At 37.3% G+C, this 22,077-nt stretch overlaps 5 protein-coding genes across 5 annotated transcripts in view; 2 read left to right on the top strand and 3 right to left on the bottom strand.

Moving 5' to 3' along the window:
• LOC111790732 (peroxisome biogenesis protein 2-like) overlaps positions 1–1,880 on the bottom strand; it is a 4,516-nt gene extending 2,636 nt beyond the window's left edge. Inside the window, exons 1-5 of the mRNA XM_023671763.1 lie at positions 1,511–1,880; positions 1,033–1,146; positions 781–934; positions 352–488; positions 161–261 (exon numbers count right to left, since the gene is read on the bottom strand). Of these exons, the coding sequence (XP_023527531.1) occupies positions 161–261; positions 352–488; positions 781–934; positions 1,033–1,146; positions 1,511–1,660 (656 nt within the window). The 5' untranslated portion in view covers positions 1,661–1,880. The remainder of the gene's footprint in view (positions 1–160; positions 262–351; positions 489–780; positions 935–1,032; positions 1,147–1,510) is intronic.
• A 494-nt stretch (positions 1,881–2,374) lies between these two features.
• On the bottom strand, positions 2,375–5,520 carry LOC111791475. The gene is made up of 4 exons (XM_023672837.1): positions 5,031–5,520; positions 4,091–4,535; positions 3,882–3,997; positions 2,375–3,030 (listed from the first exon to the last, which is right to left on the bottom strand). Exons 1-4 carry the CDS (start codon positions 5,503–5,505, stop codon positions 2,621–2,623), a joined length of 1,446 nt encoding a protein of 481 aa, XP_023528605.1. The 5' UTR covers positions 5,506–5,520; the 3' UTR covers positions 2,375–2,620.
• A 1,113-nt stretch (positions 5,521–6,633) lies between these two features.
• On the top strand, positions 6,634–8,576 carry LOC111791527 (protein JINGUBANG-like). The gene is made up of 2 exons (XM_023672911.1): positions 6,634–7,277; positions 7,823–8,576. The coding sequence occupies exons 1-2, from the start codon at positions 6,648–6,650 to the stop codon at positions 8,567–8,569; spliced, it is 1,377 nt and encodes a 458-aa protein (XP_023528679.1). The 5' UTR covers positions 6,634–6,647; the 3' UTR covers positions 8,570–8,576.
• A 1,219-nt stretch (positions 8,577–9,795) lies between these two features.
• LOC111790261 (protein JINGUBANG-like) lies at positions 9,796–12,444 on the bottom strand. Its single transcript, XM_023671125.1, has 3 exons — positions 11,871–12,444; positions 10,992–11,328; positions 9,796–10,246 (listed from the first exon to the last, which is right to left on the bottom strand). Exons 1-3 carry the CDS (start codon positions 12,442–12,444, stop codon positions 9,796–9,798), a joined length of 1,362 nt encoding a protein of 453 aa, XP_023526893.1.
• A 1,739-nt stretch (positions 12,445–14,183) lies between these two features.
• Positions 14,184–21,476, top strand: LOC111790324 (VHS domain-containing protein At3g16270-like). Its single transcript, XM_023671186.1, has 5 exons — positions 14,184–14,783; positions 15,446–16,171; positions 16,313–16,468; positions 17,057–17,983; positions 20,937–21,476. The coding sequence occupies exons 1-5, from the start codon at positions 14,577–14,579 to the stop codon at positions 20,976–20,978; spliced, it is 2,058 nt and encodes a 685-aa protein (XP_023526954.1). The 5' UTR covers positions 14,184–14,576; the 3' UTR covers positions 20,979–21,476.
• The last annotated feature ends 601 nt before the right edge of the window (positions 21,477–22,077 follow it).

Raw genomic sequence — 22,077 nt, 5'->3', positions numbered from 1 at the left:
TTTTTTTTTTAATTTATAAGAAATCATTTCAATGATAGTACGAGAACAGAATCCTTTGAAAACACCTTTTTAGCATGAATTATGCACAAATAATTCCTTCAAGCTGTTGGAGTGGAAGAGTCTATTGAGAAGGAAACATATCGAATGCTGAAAACCATACCTTCCTGTGTACAGAAATATGAGCAAGTTGCCAAAAGCAGCAGCTTTGTATATTCCTTCTATGCGCTGTATCAAAAGCCATGCTCGTCTAGCCAGTGACCTCTGAACAAAATACAGGGTTAACCTCAACAAACATCCAAAACTAGAAGGTTGTCCACGTGGTAGGGGTGGTGACTTTCTGAAAACCAGTACCTGCTCTGAATCTCCCCATCTACGGAAGGCAGAAAATGATTGTATACGAGTCCACATGTATTGACCGCCCACAGTGGCCACGCAATACCAAATCTTTTGAGCAACTGTGAGGCCAGGTCCTTCCAATCCAGTTCTAACTGTATTGCAGAAGAAGTCCAGAGCCATGAGTAAATCAAGTAGTTTAGGAAAAAATTTAATAATGTTTTCATGAATGGAACTAGTAATTGACAATCGTATTGCTCATTGCTATGAAGATTTAATCATATCAGTTCCATGGCTGCTTGAATTTTAATTCTAAGAACTTCATAATGAATTTATAATTATCTTACAATGTCAAGTTTGGATAAAACTGATTTCATTCCTACATCATCCTGACCATAACAATCGGTTAAAAAAGAATCATAGCAGGAGCTGTTTAGACCACCTTACCTTTTCCTGGAACCTCCAATGCACGTTCATCTCGGTACCGCAAATTCATGAGAGAAATTCCCGGTGTGGGCTTGTCTACCCAAATTGAAAACCGCCAAATAAGGAACTCCAAAAAAGCATCAAGCTCAGCTTCATATTGAAACAACATTCCTGGCTAATCCATCAAAGTAGAACAAAATACTGAATGACGCCTAGATAACTTCACTGGCCAAGTATTTACATTTCGAAGTCAGAATAAGGAGCAACAGATACCTTCATCAAAGCAAAGACCTTAACCAGCTGTTCTTTCAACATGGCCGACATTTCAATATCTAGCCGTGCCGCATCCACTTGATTAACTTTCGATATCGAAATTGGAATGGTCGACTACAGAATAGACAGGAAAAAAACATAGAGAGAATCATAAATTACTACAGATATACCAACCAATAACAAATTAAAACAAATGCAGTTCAAGGTGCACGTACAAGAAAATCTGACTTTCACATGACTTGATCAACGAAACAAACAATAAGCCAGAAGCTCAATTTACACGAATGGAACATTTCCAACCATATCATATAGATGATCATCGGTAAAGCTATTTATTACAAACAAACTCAAATATATACAAATAAAGAAATGAATACGAGACATACACCGTAGAGTCGAGGCAGCTATGAACAAATAAAACAGACATTTGTGAAGAAGGTTTAGGGCGAGAGAGAGAAAGAGAGGGATATGAAGGTACCAGATGAGAGTGGGAAAGAGATTTCCAGCGAGGATGTAGTCGCTGATAAGCACGACTCCACGCATCTTCAGGAGGTGGTGGAAGATTGAAGTTGCTGGTGGAAGGGGGCGAAGCAGTGGAGGAGGCCGCTGCTAGGGCTTCTAAGACCATGATAGATATCAGGGTTGCAGAGAGAAGCGGTGAAGAAGAAGAAGCTCCGTCGTGCTGGTAATGGCGGAAGAGGAACTGTAGAAGAAGAAGAAGAAGAAGAAGAAGAAAAGTGATTGACGAAGAGCGACGCCAAACGCGGAGCAACCGCTACCTCATCAATCAGCTCCGTTTGGGTCTGTGTGCCCTTTCTTTCTTTGGGCAACACAAATTGGATCCTCTGCCCAACCAAACACGGTCCAAAAAAATAATAATAAATAAATAAAATAAATATTATTATTTTTCTTTGATAAAAGATAAAATTATTTTAATTTGCCTGCACACATAAATACTAACATTATTTTAGTTAATTCTAAATTTTTAAATATTTTAAAATTCAGACCCTGACATGTCCATAGAAATTTAATATTTTTTTCTTGTTTGAAATTGTTCGAAGTCATTTTATATTAATATTAATGAAAATGATCGAAGTCATTTTATATAATATTAATGAAAATGTTTAATTAATTGTATATTTATAGTCCTCTATCTAATATCTTCTGAATCAAATGTACACTTATAGGGACAGAGGTCTCTTAGTATATTCAGCGGTGGTTATCACGATCATGATCTAGTTTTATCCTATCAGCCTCTTGTCGCGTCAGGTAGATCACAATGGCATAATTTGCAAATTTGTTCCCTCTAAGGCTCTAAAGATTGCTCGTAGGTCGTAGCGGATACGAAAACATGTCGGTATGGGCGATTTGTAAAACTGTCATCAACAAAACCACTAGCAATATGTTTGAACAGAGCATCTGTCCCTAAATTGACTTCAAATATGAAAAACAGAAGGGGTGAGGAAAAAAGATGGCATTTCATGACTAGGGGACGACTACAAGATAAACCAGGCAAGACCTTAAGGTCTTTAACTATTGACAGTAGGGTAAAATGCCTAATCTCTGCCATATCCTCTCCCAGCTATTGTTAAGATACCTGAATATAGACCATCTGTGTGTATCCGTTAAATACAGAAGTCTCGAGTTGAGCTAAACCAAGCCGTCGGAACAACCCGTACCTGCCATCTTCGACAATAGGGCTGGAAACACGAGCAGGATCGTATCTAGTCTGGTGTGTTAAGGAAGGGCCAGCAACAGGAGGAAGCTCCCAATAAACATCAAGAATTGACTCCAGGTACCTGCTGTTTTGGAAGTGCTCGGCATGGGAAATAGCCCTATTACTATGGTTAAAATCGTCACGCATGTAGCCTCGGACACCCCACCAGGATTCATATGGACCACAAAGTTCTTCTATATCCACTGCCTTGTCCCAGAACAACTTTCTTTTTGCTCTGATTCTAGCTTCATCACTGTCCTTGAAGCAACTGTGCCCACCTCCTAAATCAGAAATATAAAAGCATTCAAATAAACTTCAAATTCATTTGTCGCAGACACAAACTCACAGTACCAGTTTCATATAAGTCAAAGCAACCCAGGAAATCATTTAGAATTCATTATATCCTGAAAATATTACAAGCATCACATGGATCAGTTCTAAATTTCTCATTAGATTTCAGCTTTTGTTTGTATTAAGGAAGGCTCCTTGTGTGAAGATCTATAAGGTCCCACATCAGTTGGAGTGGAGAATGAAACATTTCTTATAAGGGTGTGAAATCTCTCCCTAGTAGACACGTTTTAAAACTTTAAGGAGAATCCTAGAAGGGAAAGCCCAAAAGAGAACAATATCTACTAGCGGTGGGCTTGGACTGTTACAAATGGTATTAGAGCTAAACACTGGGTGATGTGCTTGCGAGGAGGCTGAGCCTTAAAGGGGGGTGAACACTAGGCAGGGTGCCAGCAAGGACGTTGGGCCCCGAAGAGGGGGATTGTGGGGTCCCACACCGATTGGAGAAGGGAACGAGTGCCAGCGAGGACGTTGGGCCCCGTAGGGCGGCGGATTGTGAGATCCCACATCGGTTGGAGAGGAGAACGAAGCATTTTCATAAGTGTGTGGAAACCTCTCCCTAGTAGAGGCGTTTTAAAAACCTCGAGGGGAACTCCAAAAGGGAAAGCCCAAAAAGGACAAAAACCGCTAGCGGAGGGCTTGAGTAGTTACAAAATCCTTATCCATATCCAGTAACCCAATAGATAATGTGAAGAAGAAATTGTGTCGTCTTTTAACCTAGGCATATTTAAACAGTATAAAAACAAAGCAAAGTGGAATGACAAACAAGTGGAAGAGCAGGCACCTTTAATATAGAACTGATCGCACATCTGCCTTAAAGAATAGTGATCTCCTGTACCAGTATCATAGTTATCCTCAAAAACAAGATGTTGAAAGCCGGCTTTCACAGCCTGCTTTATTCTGCACTCAAATTACAACACAAATTTTCAGCATAAAAGCTTGTGTAGATCGATAGACAACAGACATATTTGATCACAATAAAGTTCTGGTTACCTCTTTAGTTCATTCTGATGATCATCGAAAAACACAAGGACTCGACTAAGATCGTCAATTCCATGTTCTTTCATCACTTTTTTCCAAGCAACACTTCCAAAATCTACAAAATCCTTTCCAGCAAAGTACGTACAGTTAGCATCAACGTAAGCAGGCCCTTTCTTCAAGTATTTTTCGGGGTGACGAGGTGATAGCGAAATAATTGCCGTATCTGGCATTGCTTGCCGCAACACCCAAGTTGAGTGTCCCTTGAATGCACCACTCTCGATCATCAAATCTGGCTTTAGCCAACGAGCAATGAACCAAAGGCCAAAGCTGTGATCAAAGCCCATTCCATACATGTTGTTTTTTATGGGACGAGTCTCATAAATTGGGACAAACTCTTCCAAGCCCTTTAGTAAATCTTTTGTAGTCCATTCCACTGTCTTTCCATGTTTCGATCTGCCTTTTGCCAACGATGGGATTATAAGGATTCAAACAAGCAACAAGTTTAGGAACTTCATATCATTTAATCAGACTAGAACCTAGAGCTGTGAAGTCAGTGAGAATAGAACTAGTTCATTCATAAGGAACCTTAATCGTAATCCAGCAAATTCAACATTATTAAATACTATAGTTCTGCATAGCATTTAATCAGCAAATTCAACAAGCAACAAGCAACAAGCAACAAGCAACAGCAAGTTCATTCATAGCATTTAATCAGACTACAACTACGAACTTGTTACAACAAAAGCGTTACACAGATTCAATTCCACAAACAACGCCGCTGTTTTCGATGTTTCCTTTTCATCATACAGAAAGTAAATTAATTATAGTTCTGCATCTAATTTTCAATTATATTGAGACAAGTATACGGGATCTAAAACTCGACAATGCCAGAGAAATTAGAGTGGATCGGACACAATTCACAGGGAAGAAAGGGATAAACAAGAAAACTTACACCAGGGCACACCGAGGGAACCGAAATCCGAATCCAGCCCGTCCACGCCGAAGAATCCAGAGCGGGAAATATGATCATAAGACGAAACGCACACAAATCTGCGGGAGTGAAAGAATATCAAAGAGGAAATCAAGAGAAGGATTAAGGCAAGGAGCGCAAGACAGGCCGAAATGGGTCCGATTCGAGCAAAGTAATTGGAAAGCCGGTGAGTGAAGAAGGAGAAATTGTGCTTCTTCGTCTTCGAAACATCGTCGTCGTCGTCGTCGTCGTCAAGATCGCCAGTGTGATGAGGGACTCTACGAGAGGAGAGGGCGCGGTCAAGCATCCGTTTGGAAGTAGGGCTTTGAGGGTTTGAGGATTGAGCTCTCATGGTGGTGTCGAAGCTCATGGCGGTGTTGGTATGGTCGATTTCTAACCGAACAGTCTGTTTTGGGCTTGAAATCTTGGATTGCCATGCCTTCATTCCTTCTCTCATCGACTCCACAACAACACCCACACTAATTCTCTTTCTTTCAAATTATATTTTTCTTAATATTTTACGTTTTTAAATTCACTAAATTTAGCTAACTTACATTTATATATTTTTTTAATATATTATATTAGTTCGTGTAATAAATTTAATTTTCTTTTTATATACTTCATGTTTGAATGAATACACATGTAACCTTATAAACTAATTAATTCTCCAAATTTTAAAAAATATATATATATATATATATATATTATAGTGATCATTTTTATTTTTATCTATAAAATATCTTTTTACTATTTTTTTTTTCAAAAATGTTAATCCATCACTTTATAACGAGAGTATTTTTAATCTTTTTTTTATTTCGTGTATTATAATTAATTATATAAAAAGGGAAGTCGTACGAGGTAAAATCCCACTTATGGTTATGGAACGAAGATCCTTTGAGTAGAATAACAAAAGATTGTAACGAAGATTGGCTCAATTCGAAGGAAATTAGGTAGATTACAAGTCCAATGTTTAATAGTTCAAAGTTTAACCTGTGGGAGTCGGGGCTCTCTGGATATTCATCTGGAACAGTACTGTCGGGGCTCTCTGTGTATTCATCTAGAACAGTACCGAGATTCACCATTTAAACTGGAATGGGTGAGGGAGCGAGAAGATTTTTTTTTTCTTTTTTTTATTCGACTAATCTATTCAAGTTGTTTTTTTTTTTTTTTTTTTTTTTTTAAAANAATTTTACTATTTAATCACTATTCGATATAGATTAATTTTATATTTTGTTTTAGTGTACGGTATAAACTTCAATTTATAATAATACAAGTTTTCTATTGAAAATATATCCTCGTAACTAAATAGAAAATTTGGTAAGGATGGAAAATAAAATAGGTGGCGGAAATAGGAACGGACAGTCTTGCAGAACCCATAGACATCTCTATATATACTCTCGACAAAGATATGGATCGAATTTTCGGACCAAGACTTCTATTTCCATATTTGCTAACTTTTAATTAAGATTTGAAGCTCCCCATTAATGGACCCAATGAAACCCACACAAATAATAATCCTTAAAAAACAAAACAATAATGTCACACTACACATTTGGTTCCATTACATTTCAGCACATCCCAGCACTAAAACAAGAGAGAATGGCCTCTCTAAACTCACCGGACTCCTCACCTCCAAACATCTCCTTCTCCATTAGAGAAACCCGAAAAACAACCGCCACCGCCACTTCCTCTACCGCCGCCGCTGCCGGCCGCCGGTTTTACAGAAGCAACTCCACCAAAGAACCTTCCTTTTCTCAATTCCCCTTCACACCTCCTCACCTCAACAACTGCCCTTCTCTCCCTCAAAGCTTCCACAACTCCCCAGCCACCTCCCCTCTCCACCCAGCTTCTACCACCACCACCGCCGCCGCACCGACCAAACTCTCCGACCTCCTGATTTCTCACCGCTGCGTCTCGTCTGTCCTAAAAAAAGACGGGCAGATCTTATCCATTGCCATCTTTAACGATATTCTCTACACTGGCTCTGACAGCAACTTAGTCAGAATTTGGAAGCTGCCGGACTTCACAGAGTGTGGTCAGCTTAAAACAAAGGCCTCCATGGCGGTGGCCTTGCAGGTTTCTCATGACAAAGTCTATGCGGCGTATAGTGATTGCAAGATTCGTGTCTGGCGGCGGAATTGGGATAGAGGCCTCAAACATCTCCGCCTCGCCACTATTCCGGCCACCGGAAATTATGTCAGAAGCTACATTTCAGGGAAGGACAAAATGGTAATTCAATTTTTCTCTTTTGCTTCTAAACTAAATATATATTTAAAATCAAGATAGAGACATCACTGTATAGAGACCATCAAATTCATACATTAATTTATTTATTTTTCAATAAATATTTTTTAAAAATCCAATAAATATTGGTGTTGTATTCTTTATGACCATTATTGCTTTGGACATAGTTTTGGTTGAGCTACTCGATATACCATTTATTTTAAGTATATTTAATTAATACATTTAATAATATTGTTTATATATATATATATATATATAAATTTACTAATTACGTGTATTATAGCCCATTTCTTTGAGTTACTATTATTATAATATAAATATATATATATTTAGGAAATTAAATTTATGATTTATTGTAATTATAATTAAACATTTAAAAGTGATATTTTTTTAATGGGTAATAAAATCTTTTAATTTTTTTAATGTGTATTATAGCCCAAAAAGTTTAATGGGAGAAGTATTCTTTATAAACTCAGGATCATTCATTTAATTAGTGGGACTTTCGTCATCCAAAATTAATTATGTTTCAGATGAAGCACATGGGTCCAATAACGTCGCTGGCGATCAACATTTCCGACGATGTTCTATATTCATCGTCACTCGATAAATCCGTAAAAATTTGGCGCATCTCCGATTTCAAATGCGTGGAAACAATCCAAGCCCATTCCGAGCCAATCAACGCCATCATCGCCGCCGATGACGGCCTACTCTACACCGCCTCCGACGACGCCACCGTCAGAGTCTGGCGGCGCAACTTCTCCCGGAGCGACCGCCCCACGCACTCCCTCGTCGTCACTCTCCCTACCAAGTTCTCTCCGGTCAAAACCCTCAGCCTAGCCACCGACTCCGGCCTCCTCTACGGCGGCTGCAGCGATGGATACCTCCACTTTTGGCTCAGAGGGTGGTTCTCCGGCCAGCTTAAGTACGGCGGTTCGTTGCAAGGCCATACCCATGCGGTCATGTGTTTGGCCACCGTTGGGAAGTACGTGGTGAGTGGGTCCGCGGATACCACGTGTCGTGTGTGGGCCAGGGATGAGGTGGATTGCCAGATGCACACGTGTTTGGCGGTGCTAGTCGGGCACCGTGGGCCAGTGAGATGCGTGGCGGCGTTTTCCGGCTCTGTTTCTGAAGAGGTGGTGGAGGAGGCCGACGACGGCTGCACTATTTGTAGCGGAAGCCTGGACGGCGTCCTTAAAGTTTGGCGCGTGACGTGTACGAAAAACGGGACACGTAATCGATCTTTGCAGAATGGGACGGAGTATTCTGATGTAATGTAATAACTAAATTACGTGGAAATTTTTATTAACTTTTAATTAATATAGGAGTGATTTAGTTTTGTATTTCTTGAAAAATTGCACTTATTTATTGCATATTTATGAAAATACATTTCAAAATTTCATAATTTTTTAAAAAATAATTAAAAAATGAATTTGAAAATTGGAGAGTTATTTAATAATAATCTTATAAATTTAAGGTAACTATGAAAATTAAAAAAATAAAATAAAATTAAAGTCAACGTCGAAATTAAGACAGCTTGTCATGGTATATGACAGCAGTGATGTGATGTTGACTTGACAGTAACTATATTAATAAATTGAAGCGTCAAATCAAAAAGGAATTGAATGAAATTCACCTCTGTAATTATATACTTGGGAAATACACTGTCGGCTGTCTCTGTTTATCATGTCCTTCCTCATTTTTTTGAATTACATCCCAATTTTATTATTTTTTATTAAATTAATAAAAATATTCCTTAAATTTTATATCTAACCTTTTAAATTTTTTAATAATATTCTTAAAATTTAAATAAAAAATTGTTACTATTTTTTTTTATAAAAAAGTTATATTTAAAAAATAGCCTAAAAACCCTTAAAAATAACTTTTTTTCTTTTTAGTTAAAATATACTATTACCATTAATACAAACCGTTATTACTACGTTTCAATATGAATATAAATTATTTATCTACACTCCAAATATCATATTTCTTTAAATTTGTGTTGAGTTAGAGGAAGAACCTACTTTCCCGTGTTGAAATCTATTATATAAAATAAATTTAAGAATATTAGTAAATCTTTTAAAAGTTTAAAAGTATTTTTGAAATAAAGTATTAACGGGTTTCTATTCAAAACTAAAAGTAAAATTATTTATTCTTTAACATTTTGAAAGTTTAAGAATACGTCTGATAAATTTTTGAAAGTTTAAGGATAAATAGAGCTATGTCTTAAATATAGCTTGAATTTACTGTGAGACATGGATAGACTTGAAGTGTGTGGCACGAACGTATTAATTTTTCTTGTGACTGCCTTTAATGTTTAAAACTACCAAAGTTCTCGACCAATCTAAATTTATTTAGTCGGCTACTAAAACACCGGAGAATTTCGATAACAACAAACACAATGGTTGTCTAAATATCAAAAGAGGGGACTTGGGGTCTTATCCTCGATGATATACTGAATATCGAACTAACAACGACTCGAAAACATCAATCCCGTTGAAGGTAATTAAAAGGGATTATTATTATTATTAGATACATAATAATCATCAAATTGAAGCTTCCTCTTCTGTACCCAAGAAGGTGAAAGAACAGGATTATTCATTTCATCACATCCAACAATCTCCTTCTTCAACTGTTCCACATTCATCTCCGACCTGTTCATCACCGGCGGAGGAAAAAGCTTCACTCTCCAGACCTTAAAGCTCTGATCCAAACTGGCACTGCAAACCAACATATTCCCCATGTTATCCATCTCCATGCCCGCCGCCAAGCACCTGACTGGCCCATGGTGCCCCTCGATCACTGAAAGGCACCAATGAACATACCCATTTCCTCTCCCCTCTCTCCTCCATATCCTAATCGCCGTGTCTTCTGACCCACTCAGAATCAAATCTTTTACCGTTACTAAGCACAGAACTGCGAAGTGATGGCCTTGTAACAACCCTCCATGATTGTACCTATCATGAATATGTTAAAAACATCATCGCTCGGGTTAAGTACGATAATTATATAAAATGGTTTAGACGTTTTACGAACAAAGATTAAATATTTTAGAATTTTTTTTTTACATATTTTAGGAGTAGATTGTATTAGTTTCTACCTAGTGTTCTCGATTGAAGCACAGAGCATAGTAATTTCTATCGAGTGTCTTGAAATATCTCATATTCTCGATTGGTAGTAGTTTTTACAGAGTGTCTTATAATGTCTCCTATTTTTAATTGATTTTAACAAAAAGTGTGTTGAGGATTATTAAAAAGTGACTCCCACATTGATTAATTTAGTGGAATACTATCTTAATTGAGGCCTTTTGGGGAAGCCCAAAGCAAAGCGACTAGAGTTTACTTTCAAAGTGGACAATATCATACTATTCTGTAGATCCGTAATTCCTAACATGTTATCAGAGTCATGCCCTAACGCTCTAAACTTAGTCATGTCAATATAATTCTCACATATTGAACAAAGAATTGTGAGCCTCGAAAGTATAGTCAAAAGTGACTAAAGTGTCGAACAAAGGATGTACGGGCTCCAGAGAAAGGAGTTGAGCCTCGATTAAGGGGAGGCTACTCGATTAAGGGCACTTTGGGTTCAACTTAATGAAGGAATGATTTAGCAGAGTATGTGTTCGATTTCCTCTCTATGTTCTATTTTCAAATTCTACTGGAAAATAAAAAATAGTCGGGTTGAGTAGTGATTTAACATTACCTACTTGAGGAGCTCTCCTTCTCCCAAAAGTTGATGTGGCCATCCGAATAACCCGAGTAGAGAAAGTTGCATGGTTTCGACGACGACGACGACGGGAGGCTTAGGGCGAGCGCATTGACGGGGGAGAGTTGGAACTTGAGGATCATGGTTAAAATATGGGAGCTTTCTCCATAAACCCTTCTCCAGATCTTGACAGAGGTATCAGAAGAACAAGTGAAAACGCAACCATCTTCTTGGTTTATGACAATTGCATTTACATGGCCTTCATGAGCTACAAATGAATCTACACATCGATTTTCTGAGATGTTCCAAGCTTTCACTCTGCTATCCCACGAACCTTCATCGATAAATAAAAATCTCATAAAACTATAATATTAATATAAATTTTCAAAACAAAAATAATATTAAAAATCACCTGCTCTATAATATTGTATACTTTGAGCTAACTCAAAAGACTTCATACGTAGATGTATTTCTTACCTATAAACTCAATCCTCCCCTCGAATAAAATACACGGTAGAACCTCCCTTATAGAACCTCCCTTAGGCCTATGAAGCCCTCAAACCGTCTCTCCTTAGATTAAGACTCAACTCCTTCTTTGGAGTCCTTGAACAAAGTACACTCTATGTTCAGCTTTTTTGTTCGACATTGGAGGATTCTATTGACATATCTAAGTTAAGGGCACGACTCTAATATCATGTTAAGAGTTACAGATCTCTACAATGGTATGATATTATCCACTTTGAACATAAATTATTGTCTTTTGGTTTCTCAAGAGGCTTCCTACCAATAAATATGCGTACTTATAAATTGATGATCATTCTCGAAATTAGTAAATGTGGGACTCTCTACGGGTGAATAAATAAAAACCCATTTTACCTGTGTAGAGAAGCTTGTCAGAATCGTTGTAAGCCAAGCAAGAAATGTGATCGGAATGCTGCTGCAGCTGCCGGCGGCCGTTTCTGACCACAAAAAGCGAGCGTTTTGGGGGCAAAGTCGAAATCTTTTTGGGTTTCAATCTCTTATTTCCCATTTTCACTTCCCAAATCCGAACTCTGTAATCCCCATGGGAACTAAACAGCATCCTCCCACACGCAAACATGGCTCCAACTTGACCGGAGCTGGCCTTTATGAACCCAACTCCCGGGCACTCCGGCAGCTTCCACGACTGAATCCGCCCACTCTCCGACCCCACATATATAAACTCCTTTGTCATCGCAATTGACAGTATGTTGCCGTCCGGCCGGTGGAGAGAGGCTATGCAGTGGTAAACAAAAGGTTGCTGATTTGTCCGCGGCGGCGACGACATTGCCCACGGAGTTGGGACGGACGCGGAGGAGGGTCTGGCCGGAGAAGTAGGGAAGAGAATGGGGTCGGGTAATACGGCGTCGTTTTGGGGTAAATCGATGCTTTTTGTTTGTTCTTCAATGGAGGTCCAGAGGTGGGATTCCATGGCCGATTGGGAAGGAAGATTAATTCAATGGTCTTTTTACTTTCAATTACATATTTAATCGATTAAATTTATATATATATATTAATTTCAGACAAGCCAGCGTGTTCATATGTCCGGAGGGATGTAACGGATGAGATTTGATTAAATACTAAATTATTTTTGGTCTCAATTTTGCTTACATCATTAATATGTATGCTCAAATCATCCCCTACCTAGTTGGTGTCCAAACGTGTCGATCCATCTTTTTTCGCCTCATCTTCTTCACATATCACTTTATTCTTGATTGTATGTACTCGTTTCAGTATGATTTTTTTGTCGCTTGTCACCATTTTTTCGTCGATCAACTATCACACCTCGATCTTCAATAGTAGCACTAAGATTTAGTCGGTGGTAAGCCACATGCTACTCTTATTTTTTAAGAAAAGCTAAGACATCTCGACGTGAATGACGACATCGCAGTGACGGTCATGAGAATAAAGGTAGGTGATATGAACCAAGAAACATTAATCGTACAATATATTTCAATGAAAATGGGAAAAAAATGCGATTAAAATTATACAAAGATATTTCAATTCATGCCACGTTCAAGAAAAATGAAGTTTCATTAACAATTTTGGGGTGAATTACAATTTATTGTATTTCATTAATATATTTTAAGACTTTTTATTTACTTTAGTTACATTTTACGTAATTGAATTATGGTCATAAAGTAGGAATGTTACACCTCTTGGAATACTTTAATAGTTTTATTTTAGGCTATATAAAGCCATGTATGTTATATTTGTAAGGAGATTTGGAAAATGTGGTAAAAAAAAGTATTTATGCTTACTTTTAACTTTTAGCCAGTAACTCAGTTTCTTTTCAATTTTATGTAGTTTAGATTGTATGTAGAATCATTCAAGTTCGACACGATCAATTTTGCTTATGGAGTGATTCGAATATCAATCAAGTGTTCTTGCATTGAGATATTTGATCAACCAGAATCATTCAAGTTAGACATGATCGATCTTGCTTGTGGAGCGATTCAAATCTCAAACAATGTTCTTGCTTTAAAATATTCGATTAACAAGGTAATCTGAGTCTTAGTCTGTTGTAGTGATTCCATATCATTTGGTATCAACTCCCCTGGTAGTGATTTCCACGTAGGGCTACGGTAGATTCATTAACTATTTTTACACATTTTTTTTTCACTTTTATTACACAAATATAAACGTTTTTTTTAAAGAACAAAAACTTAAGAAAAATTAAATAAATAACCAACAATATTAAATATAATCTACGCACATTTTAAAAAAATTTTACTCGTGGTATATTATTTTTTTTTACTGCGACAAAAACGAGGTGAATATTTAAATTTTTTGGAAGAAGGAATTAAGTTTAGGTTCATATTTACTCATAGAAGTTAGGAATATAGTTTTTAATTATTTAAACTAATAAATAGTTAAAACCAAATTAGAAATGCGGATTTTAATTATTTAAAGTAATAAATAGTTAAAACCAAATTTCTGGTATTAATATTTAGTTAGGTGTTTTGAAAGTAAAATTAGATATCGGATAAAATTTATTTGGTCGAAAAAATTGTGCGTGGGCCCAACTCCAAGATCCACCGTTGATCACAAAGAATAAATAAATAAATAAATAAGCTTATCTTTTGATAAAAAATTTAAAATTTGAGGGTTAAAAAAAAAAAAAAAAAAAAAAAAAAAAAAAAAAAAAAAAAAAAAAAANACAAAATTTAATCGCATTTCGCAGGTGGCACTGTGAACGTGAATTTCAGCAGTGGGCCGAGGTGTGGTCGTCGCCTGCACGGACCGGGTGAATCCGAAGTTTCTTCAATTCTGGCAATTTTTTTTTCCATCTTCAGATTGCAAGAACCTCGATTCCGATACTAAATTTCGCTTCACAACGAAGATCGGCTGGATTAAAGAGATTCAGTTTTTAATTTCGAACGAATCTGATTAGGTTTGCGTGGTGAGACTACTTGGAGGATAAGGTAAGCATTGATTAAACCGAAGGGTTCTTGGCATTTCTTGGATATCTGGGATTTGGATCAGGAATAGGATTGATTTAGGGTGGATCGAGTCTGCAGCGATTGTTTTCTGTGAAGGATTTAGTAGTCTTAATTGGTCAATATGGATTCGAGTCGGAGAGCTGTAGAGTCGTACTGGAGGTCGCGAATGATTGATGCGGCGACTTCGGACGAGGACAAGGTCACCCCGGTGTACAAATTGGAAGAGATTTGCGAAGTTTTGAGATCTTCGCATGTCAGTATTGTCAAGGAGTTTTCGGAATTCATTCTGAAGAGGCTTGAACATAAGAGCCCGATTGTCAAACAGAAGGTATCTACATCTTTTCTGCTCGTTCTGTTCTGATTCCTCTTATTTTAATTTCGAACTTAATTTGGTGGATGTGTTATCCAGGGAGTAGTATATTTTATCAGTGCAATTAGGACTTTTGTTCTCTGATTCTTCGGTGGTCTTAGAAAGTGCGGCAGAGTCAAGTAATGCGTTTTTGGGTTGTGTTGTAAGCTTCCTAATTCGGCGAAATGTTTAGTTTTTATTGTAGCTCGGGAATCGCTTGGTTTTGGTATTTCCACATTGTTCAAATGTTGATAGAATAATGAAACACAAAAATTCATACATATCCCTTTCAGTTTTCTTTTACTTATGTTTTCTCAGAGATGATAATTTTAGAGCTTATAATCTGAAGTATTTTTTATATAATTGATATTGACTTAGCTTGTTTTGTTTTAAATCTTGTCTCTTCCACGATATTCGTCATTATAGACTGGGCGACATGAATATAATGTGGAATTGTATCATTTGGTTGATAGCTATTATATACTTTTAATTTAGTTTTTGTATTCTGCGGATGGCTAGTTTGATACTTAACGCGTGCTGCAGTTTAATTAAAATTCCATGAGTTGAAATTCTCCCATTGAAAGTTTCCATGTGTTTTTCTTATTTGTGAAAATTTGAACTCGTGCTTGATTTTACTACAGGCTCTTAGGTTGATAAAGTATGCAGTTGGGAAGTCTGGTGTGGAATTCAGAAGGGAAATGCAGAGGCACTCTGTGGCTGTGCGCCAGTTATTTCATTACAAGGGACAACCGGACCCCCTTAAAGGTGATGCACTCAATAAAGCTGTGAGGGAGACTGCTCATGATGCCATTTCTGCTATCTTTGCTGAAGAGGATAACAAGCCTGCACCATCTGAGAATCTTAACCGTCGAATTCAAGGTTTTGGGAATTCAAATTATGAACCACCACCAGAAGATAAAAAATCATTTCTTAGCGAGGTAGTTGGTCTAGGAAGTGCATCAATCAAACAAGGTCTAAGTAATTTCGCCCAAGGTCATTCATCAAGAAAGAATGGCACTAGTAGCCCCCGGGGTCCCAATCTTCAGAGGTCGTTGACTACTGAAATTGCGTATGATAATAGATATGAACCAGTTGAATATGGTCGTGAGACTCTGGGGACATCAAAGAGTACTACTAGTGGAACTTGGAACCAGGATTCTAGGGTAAGTAATGGGAACTCAAGTTCTGGCTCTTCAGTGAGCAAAACTCGAGAAGAGAGGTTACTGGAGACCATTGCAACAGCAGGTGGTGTGCGTTTGCAACCAACTCGAGATGCCATTCAAGCATTTCTTGTGGAAGCTGCAAAGTTAGATGCATTGGTGCTGAGTCATGCTCTCGAAACAAAGCTTAAATCCCCATCATGGCAGGCATGTTCTTGCTGTTAATAATCTTTTCTATGATATTATATGAGCAAAGGCTGGCTTTATGTTTTGGATTTAAAAAATGATAGTTGATATTTGTATGTCGATTTGTCACTCAATCTGATTGATGAGAATTTCACTCTTCAGGTTCGCTTCAAAGCTCTCTGCATCCTTGAGTCAATTGTTAGGAGAAGTGGCGATGAACATTTTTCAATTGTGACATCTTATTTCAGTGAAAATCAAGATGCAGTAATTGGATGTTCTGAATCCCCCCAGGCATCTCTTAGAGACAAAGCTAGCAAGGTAAATCATCTGTCTGCCTGCAAAACATAATGTTTATGCTTGTTTTCTCGTTTTCTTTGAGTGACTTTCTTCTTAAAGAGGTATTGGAGGCATGTTTTTTTTTCCTTCCTGATGGGGAAAAGATCATATCAGAATTAACTCCTCCATCTTACTTAATCCGGTCGAGATGCAAAAGTTATTAGAATATCATAATTACTATGAGTTGTAGGTACTTGTTGACATTGTTATATCCTAGGCCTTGTTGTAATCACTTTTTCTGTTACGATGTCTTACTTTTCATCTATAAGATTTGGTTGACTAAGGAAGCTATTACTTCGCTTGACTAAGGAAATATTTCCTTGAATACTATAGAACCTGTTATAATGCTATTACTTTGCTTCTCCTTTGAAATGAATATTTACTCTTTAAAAATTGAAGGAAGCCTCTGCATGATAGTTGATGAAATTGTTGAATAAATCCGTCATTTGGATTTTTATCCTTTGATACAGTATAATTTGGTTACAATTGCTTGAGAAAATAATATAGGCTCAACTTTGGGGTCTTATCCTGAAAAGGAATTATAATTTATTCCCTTGTCTCTTTGGGCAGGTTATGCCTCTTTTAGATGGAGGAAAAGGAGTTCCCCCCATGAATGATTCCGAGAAGTCTCTACCAAGCAACACCAGTTCCACCATTCAGATGCCAGACTTATTAGACACTAGTGATGCAGGTGATTACGGTGGAACCGACAAATCCTTAGAGGTGGAAAACCTGTCAAGTGTCCCATTAGTAGATGACTTATTTGGAGGTGGCCTAAACACCGTCACAAGCACCAGCGAACTAAAGAATGACGATGACCCTTTTTCAGATGTCCTGTTTCATACAACTGAAACTAGAGAAAATCCAGATGATCTATTTTCTGGGATGAACTTTGAAAATGATCAGGTTACTGATGAAAATAAAAAGCCTACCTCAGAACAGAAAAATGAACCTGGAGTTTTTGATATTTTCGGATCAAGTTCTGAACCTGCTGTACAAGAACATGCAAGGAAAGATGTTATTGATTTGATGAGTGGTTTGTCCATTCATGAAGATGCATTGAAGAACAAAGATAAAGGAGATTCTAAGGATTCACTGTCTGAATCTTTATTCTCGGTTTCTAGTCAACCCAACCATCAGAATCAGGTTCCTCATGATTCTTTAACTGGCACGTACAGTTCACCAATGGTTGGGACAAATATGAATGCCACCTTTTTCCCTGGAATGCCTTATCTTCCCTCAGGCATGATGTTCAATCCAGCCTTTTCTTCTCAGCCAATGGGTTATGCTCCCACCGGAAACTTCTTTACTCAACAACAATTATTATCAGCCATGTCCAATTACCAACAGTTTGGGAACCCCAATCTCCAATCAAGCGGTGGAGGATATTCTTCACCCCTTCCGGACATATTCCAGCCAAATCTTGCAGCACAATCACCTAGTTCTGTGATGAATAGTTCAAAGAAGGAAGATACCAGAGCTTTTGATTTTATCTCGGTAAGTTTAATTTCATTGAACTTTTTGTTAATTTTCGTAACTTTATGCCCTGAATTTTAATACTGCAGCATGAGACTTTAGAGATGATAATATTCTGATCTTTTGTTTTCTTTTTCTTTCCTTTTCTTCTAATTACAATTTTAATGATTAAGAATGTGGCTAGAGAATTATGGTGATAAGTTTAGTGGGAATATCCTGAGAGTTAGTGGCCAACTGACCACTGGATTGGAAATCTGTTTTCCGGATGGTTAACTAAGAAACAAGAATAAAGAAAGATAATTATCAAAGAAAAGAAAGGAGCCACCAAATCATCTAAGTTAACCATTAGACTGATTGATCCCAATCCCCTAGCCGCGACACCCAAAGCTGCTTGACGAACTAATTAAAACTTCGTTTAAGCATGCTCATTATAAATCCTACCAGATTATTTATTTATTGATAAGAAACGGGTATGTATATTCAACGAAAGATCCAAAAAGAATCAAAAGACGCAGACTCATCTTCAAACATCTTACTATTTCTTTTTTTCCACGACACCAAAGGAGAGAACGGGTTGCACAGCTTCCAAAGGATATTTCCTCTTCCATCAAAACAGTTTCCATCAAGCCCATCGAGCAACTAATCATTAATCTTCTTGGGAAGAGAACTGACACCCCCAACAAAATAGACCACCCTTCAGAAGCAAAATTCACAACGCAACAAGATATCCAGAAATTCCTCCTCCTTAAGACAGAAAGCATATGGAGGGAGACAGGGACCAGTTTTGGAGCTTCCTTTGAGGCTTCTCACGAGTATTTAAGCTTCTATAAGCAAGTGGCCACATGAAAACCTTCACTTTTTTGGGGATTTTAAGCTTCCAGATGAGTCTTACCATAGGAAAGTTTTTCTTCGTTGCCCCCTTAGTTGAGTTTTAAAAAAGTGGATTGAGTTGAGAACCCACCTGAGGGATCAATCTTCCATCTCAAACTGTCCCGATTACCATCAACCACCCAAGATTTAAGAAGCACCTTTCTATCACGTGTCTTCTTCTAAATCCCAAATCCCAGGCTTGATTCGTAGTGCTCCAGATTTAAAATTTAAAAATTTAACAAAACATTAAAAGTATTTGGATTGCACCAACCACCCCTAATGGGTCCTGATTGTTACAATTGCCTCCTAAACTTTCAATTTTAAAAATTAAATCCTCAAAATTTAAAAAGGAAACAAATTGCACCATAGAACATTCAAAGTAAAAACCAATCCCTTAACTTTCAATTTTAAAACTTAATCCCTCAACTTTTAAAATAGAATCAATTTTATTCTCTTTCTATCTTACATTTCCCTCTCTCATTTCTGTCTCCCTGGCGCCCCTGTTGGACTCTACTGAATGCTCCTCGTTTAGTCCATTTAGTTTACTTTTCATGCCTCAAAACACTAAGCTTCTGTACAGTTCCTAACTTTTTACCTTGAAATGCAATGTTAATCGACACTGATCCATGTAGAAAACCCTCAGATCTTCTCATCTGGACAAAGTAAGGAAACATATACTCCTCCGACCCTACACATTCCACACAGAACCCATCGACAGGAATTCGTTAATGAAGGGAGAAAGAAAGTAGAGAGATAGAGAGAGGGGAACAGTGAGAGAGAAAGTAGATGGTGTGGGAGAGAGAGGGTACGATGGATCCAATTTGGATCTAATATGTTCACTTGTGGAAATTTGAGGTTTAATCATAGACTTGCAACATCATTGGTAACCCATGACAGCCCCAAAAACCAAACATGCACAACGAGAAGTCAACAGCAAGAGAGGATCTCCTTACACAATATGTATGTATATGCATTTTTTGCGCTTTAAGAGGGGTTGGGTTGTCTTGTATATTCCAAAGAAGTTAAACAGAAGAAAACTAGAGCATCCAGTGGGTGCCAAGTGCTAACAGGGCTGGTACATCAAGAAGCATAAAAGTTCAAATTATAGCTGCTAAAAGGGAAAATATCGAGAGGAAAAAAACTTCACTTCCCTAAGAGAAGGAAAAAAGTTTCGTGGTGATACAATACTGCTAAGGTAGAAGAGAAGAAAACCTTTACAAGTGAATCTTCCAACTTTTAGTTATATAAGAACTGGAATAATTACAAAAATCAGGGTAAGAGTGGCTCGACGGTTATTATTGACTACTAGCCTGCAGATCTCTGATCCCCTATGATTTTAGTTCCAATGGTACAAAATTTTCTTGCTACACTTGCACTTTCAACCAAATGCATAATGTCCTGGAGAGTATCCAAAATTCTATCTCGACACTACTCTTGTAAATCCTTCCTTTCATAGCCATGTTTGTGGTTTTGAAGTTCTATTGAGATTATGTTGGTCTTTTAGTTTATGAAGGATTTTTACTCTAGCTACATCTCCTTCTTATGCATCACCCTTTCACCAACACTTAGTGGGAGAGATTATATATGCATGCAAATATTTTACTGCGTATGAGATTAATTCTTCTTTGGTGCCTTGGCATTCGAGGATTCTTATGTGCTAAAGTGCCCAACAGTTGGGTTTTCCCCCCTCTTTTGCCTGATCAGTTAAGGCTGTGTCCTGCTCCAATTCAATTTTACTGTCTGAAAAGAAAATGGTTGTGAATAGTGAACTTTTCGTTTTTACATTTATAATCCCATCTTCAGTATCTGCTTACTGTATATGAATAAATTTCTCCGTACCAAGTTTTAGATTCCACTGGCTAATGCAAGAAAGGTAAGTACGAATTGGAAACAGGGGCTGAGGAGTTGAATTTCATGTTTGTATATGCTTCCTGGTACATATTCTTTTCCTACTTTTCTTTTCTTTGTTGAAAAAGGACAACTTCCATTATAAGTTTAAATGCTTGCTCTAGATTAATATCATCTAGTCGTATAAAGCTTATAAAAAATAAATGGGGATGGGATAATGCATGTTACTTTACAATTTTTTTTTTTTATCTTGTAGGACCATGTTGCAGCTGCTCGGGATCCAAAGCGGGTAGTCTGAATATACTCCCATTATCATGGTTCTTACTAGTCATTGTTGGCAACTTAGGTGAAGATGATGAATGAAAACCACGGTTCTATCCCATTTGAGACGAATGAGTATCGCAATTCTGACGATGTCGAGGAATTGCATCAAAATGCGCATATGATAAATGGGTAGGTCGTCAAGAACTAGGAAAGCTGAGAAAATGGAAACAGGGTCGATTAAGTTGAAGAAGAATGACTTGCTTTTACATACTCAATTCTATATTTGTGGTAATTCTTGGACTGGTTGTGTATCTTGCTCATATTCCCATCTGTAGAGTCTCATTTTGCCAAAAGAAAAACGAAAAAAAAGAAAGGTGTAGAGTCCCCTTGTTTGTTTGTTTGTTTTGCTCACATGAAACACTTGCAATTGTAGTGGTTATGGTAATGATGCAGATTGTTCTTTGGAATCTTTTAATGCATCTCTTCCTGTATATGAATGTGGATAGCAACAAATATCCATCCTTTTGTTGCATATGAACTGAATGGCAGCTGTCTATTATTTTCCTCACTTTAAGAGAGTACATAGTCCATTTAGAGTGGATAATGTAGGAATGTGATTATGATTCCTCTTCTTACTTTAGGTGTAAGTAAGTGTTACTATCGGATCCAAGTCCTATGCTATTGTCCTCTTTCCTCTTTGACCTTTTCCTTTTGAGCTTCATTTCAAGATTTTTGAAGTGTGTTGGCTAGGAAGAGGTTTCCACACCCTTATGGTTCGTTCTCCTCTTCAATTGATGTGGGATATCACAATTCACCCCCTCTTCAATTGACGTGGGACCCCAACGAGTGAGGCAGTGTGCCTTCTAAAGAATGTTTCGTTATATATATATATTATTTGAAGAAAGAGAACAAATTTGATCCATCAATTAATTCAAGAAGAAAATGAATTTAGGTAAATTTTTTTGAAACAAAAGTTGCTTCCAAGAAAAGCCATAAAAGAGATTCAAAACCTACATTATTGATCTAACTACAAGCAATTACACCTTGATTCCATGTTAAGGAACAAGAAAAAGTGAAAAAGAAATGCACTTTTTCCCTGTATGCTTTGCTTTTGGTATCACTGATTGACATAA

Source organism: Cucurbita pepo, chromosome LG03 (genome assembly GCF_002806865.2).
Source record: "Cucurbita pepo subsp. pepo cultivar mu-cu-16 chromosome LG03, ASM280686v2, whole genome shotgun sequence".
Classification (NCBI taxonomy): Eukaryota; Viridiplantae; Streptophyta; class Magnoliopsida; order Cucurbitales; family Cucurbitaceae; genus Cucurbita; species Cucurbita pepo.
This window is presented reverse-complemented; position numbering and strand designations above follow the sequence as displayed.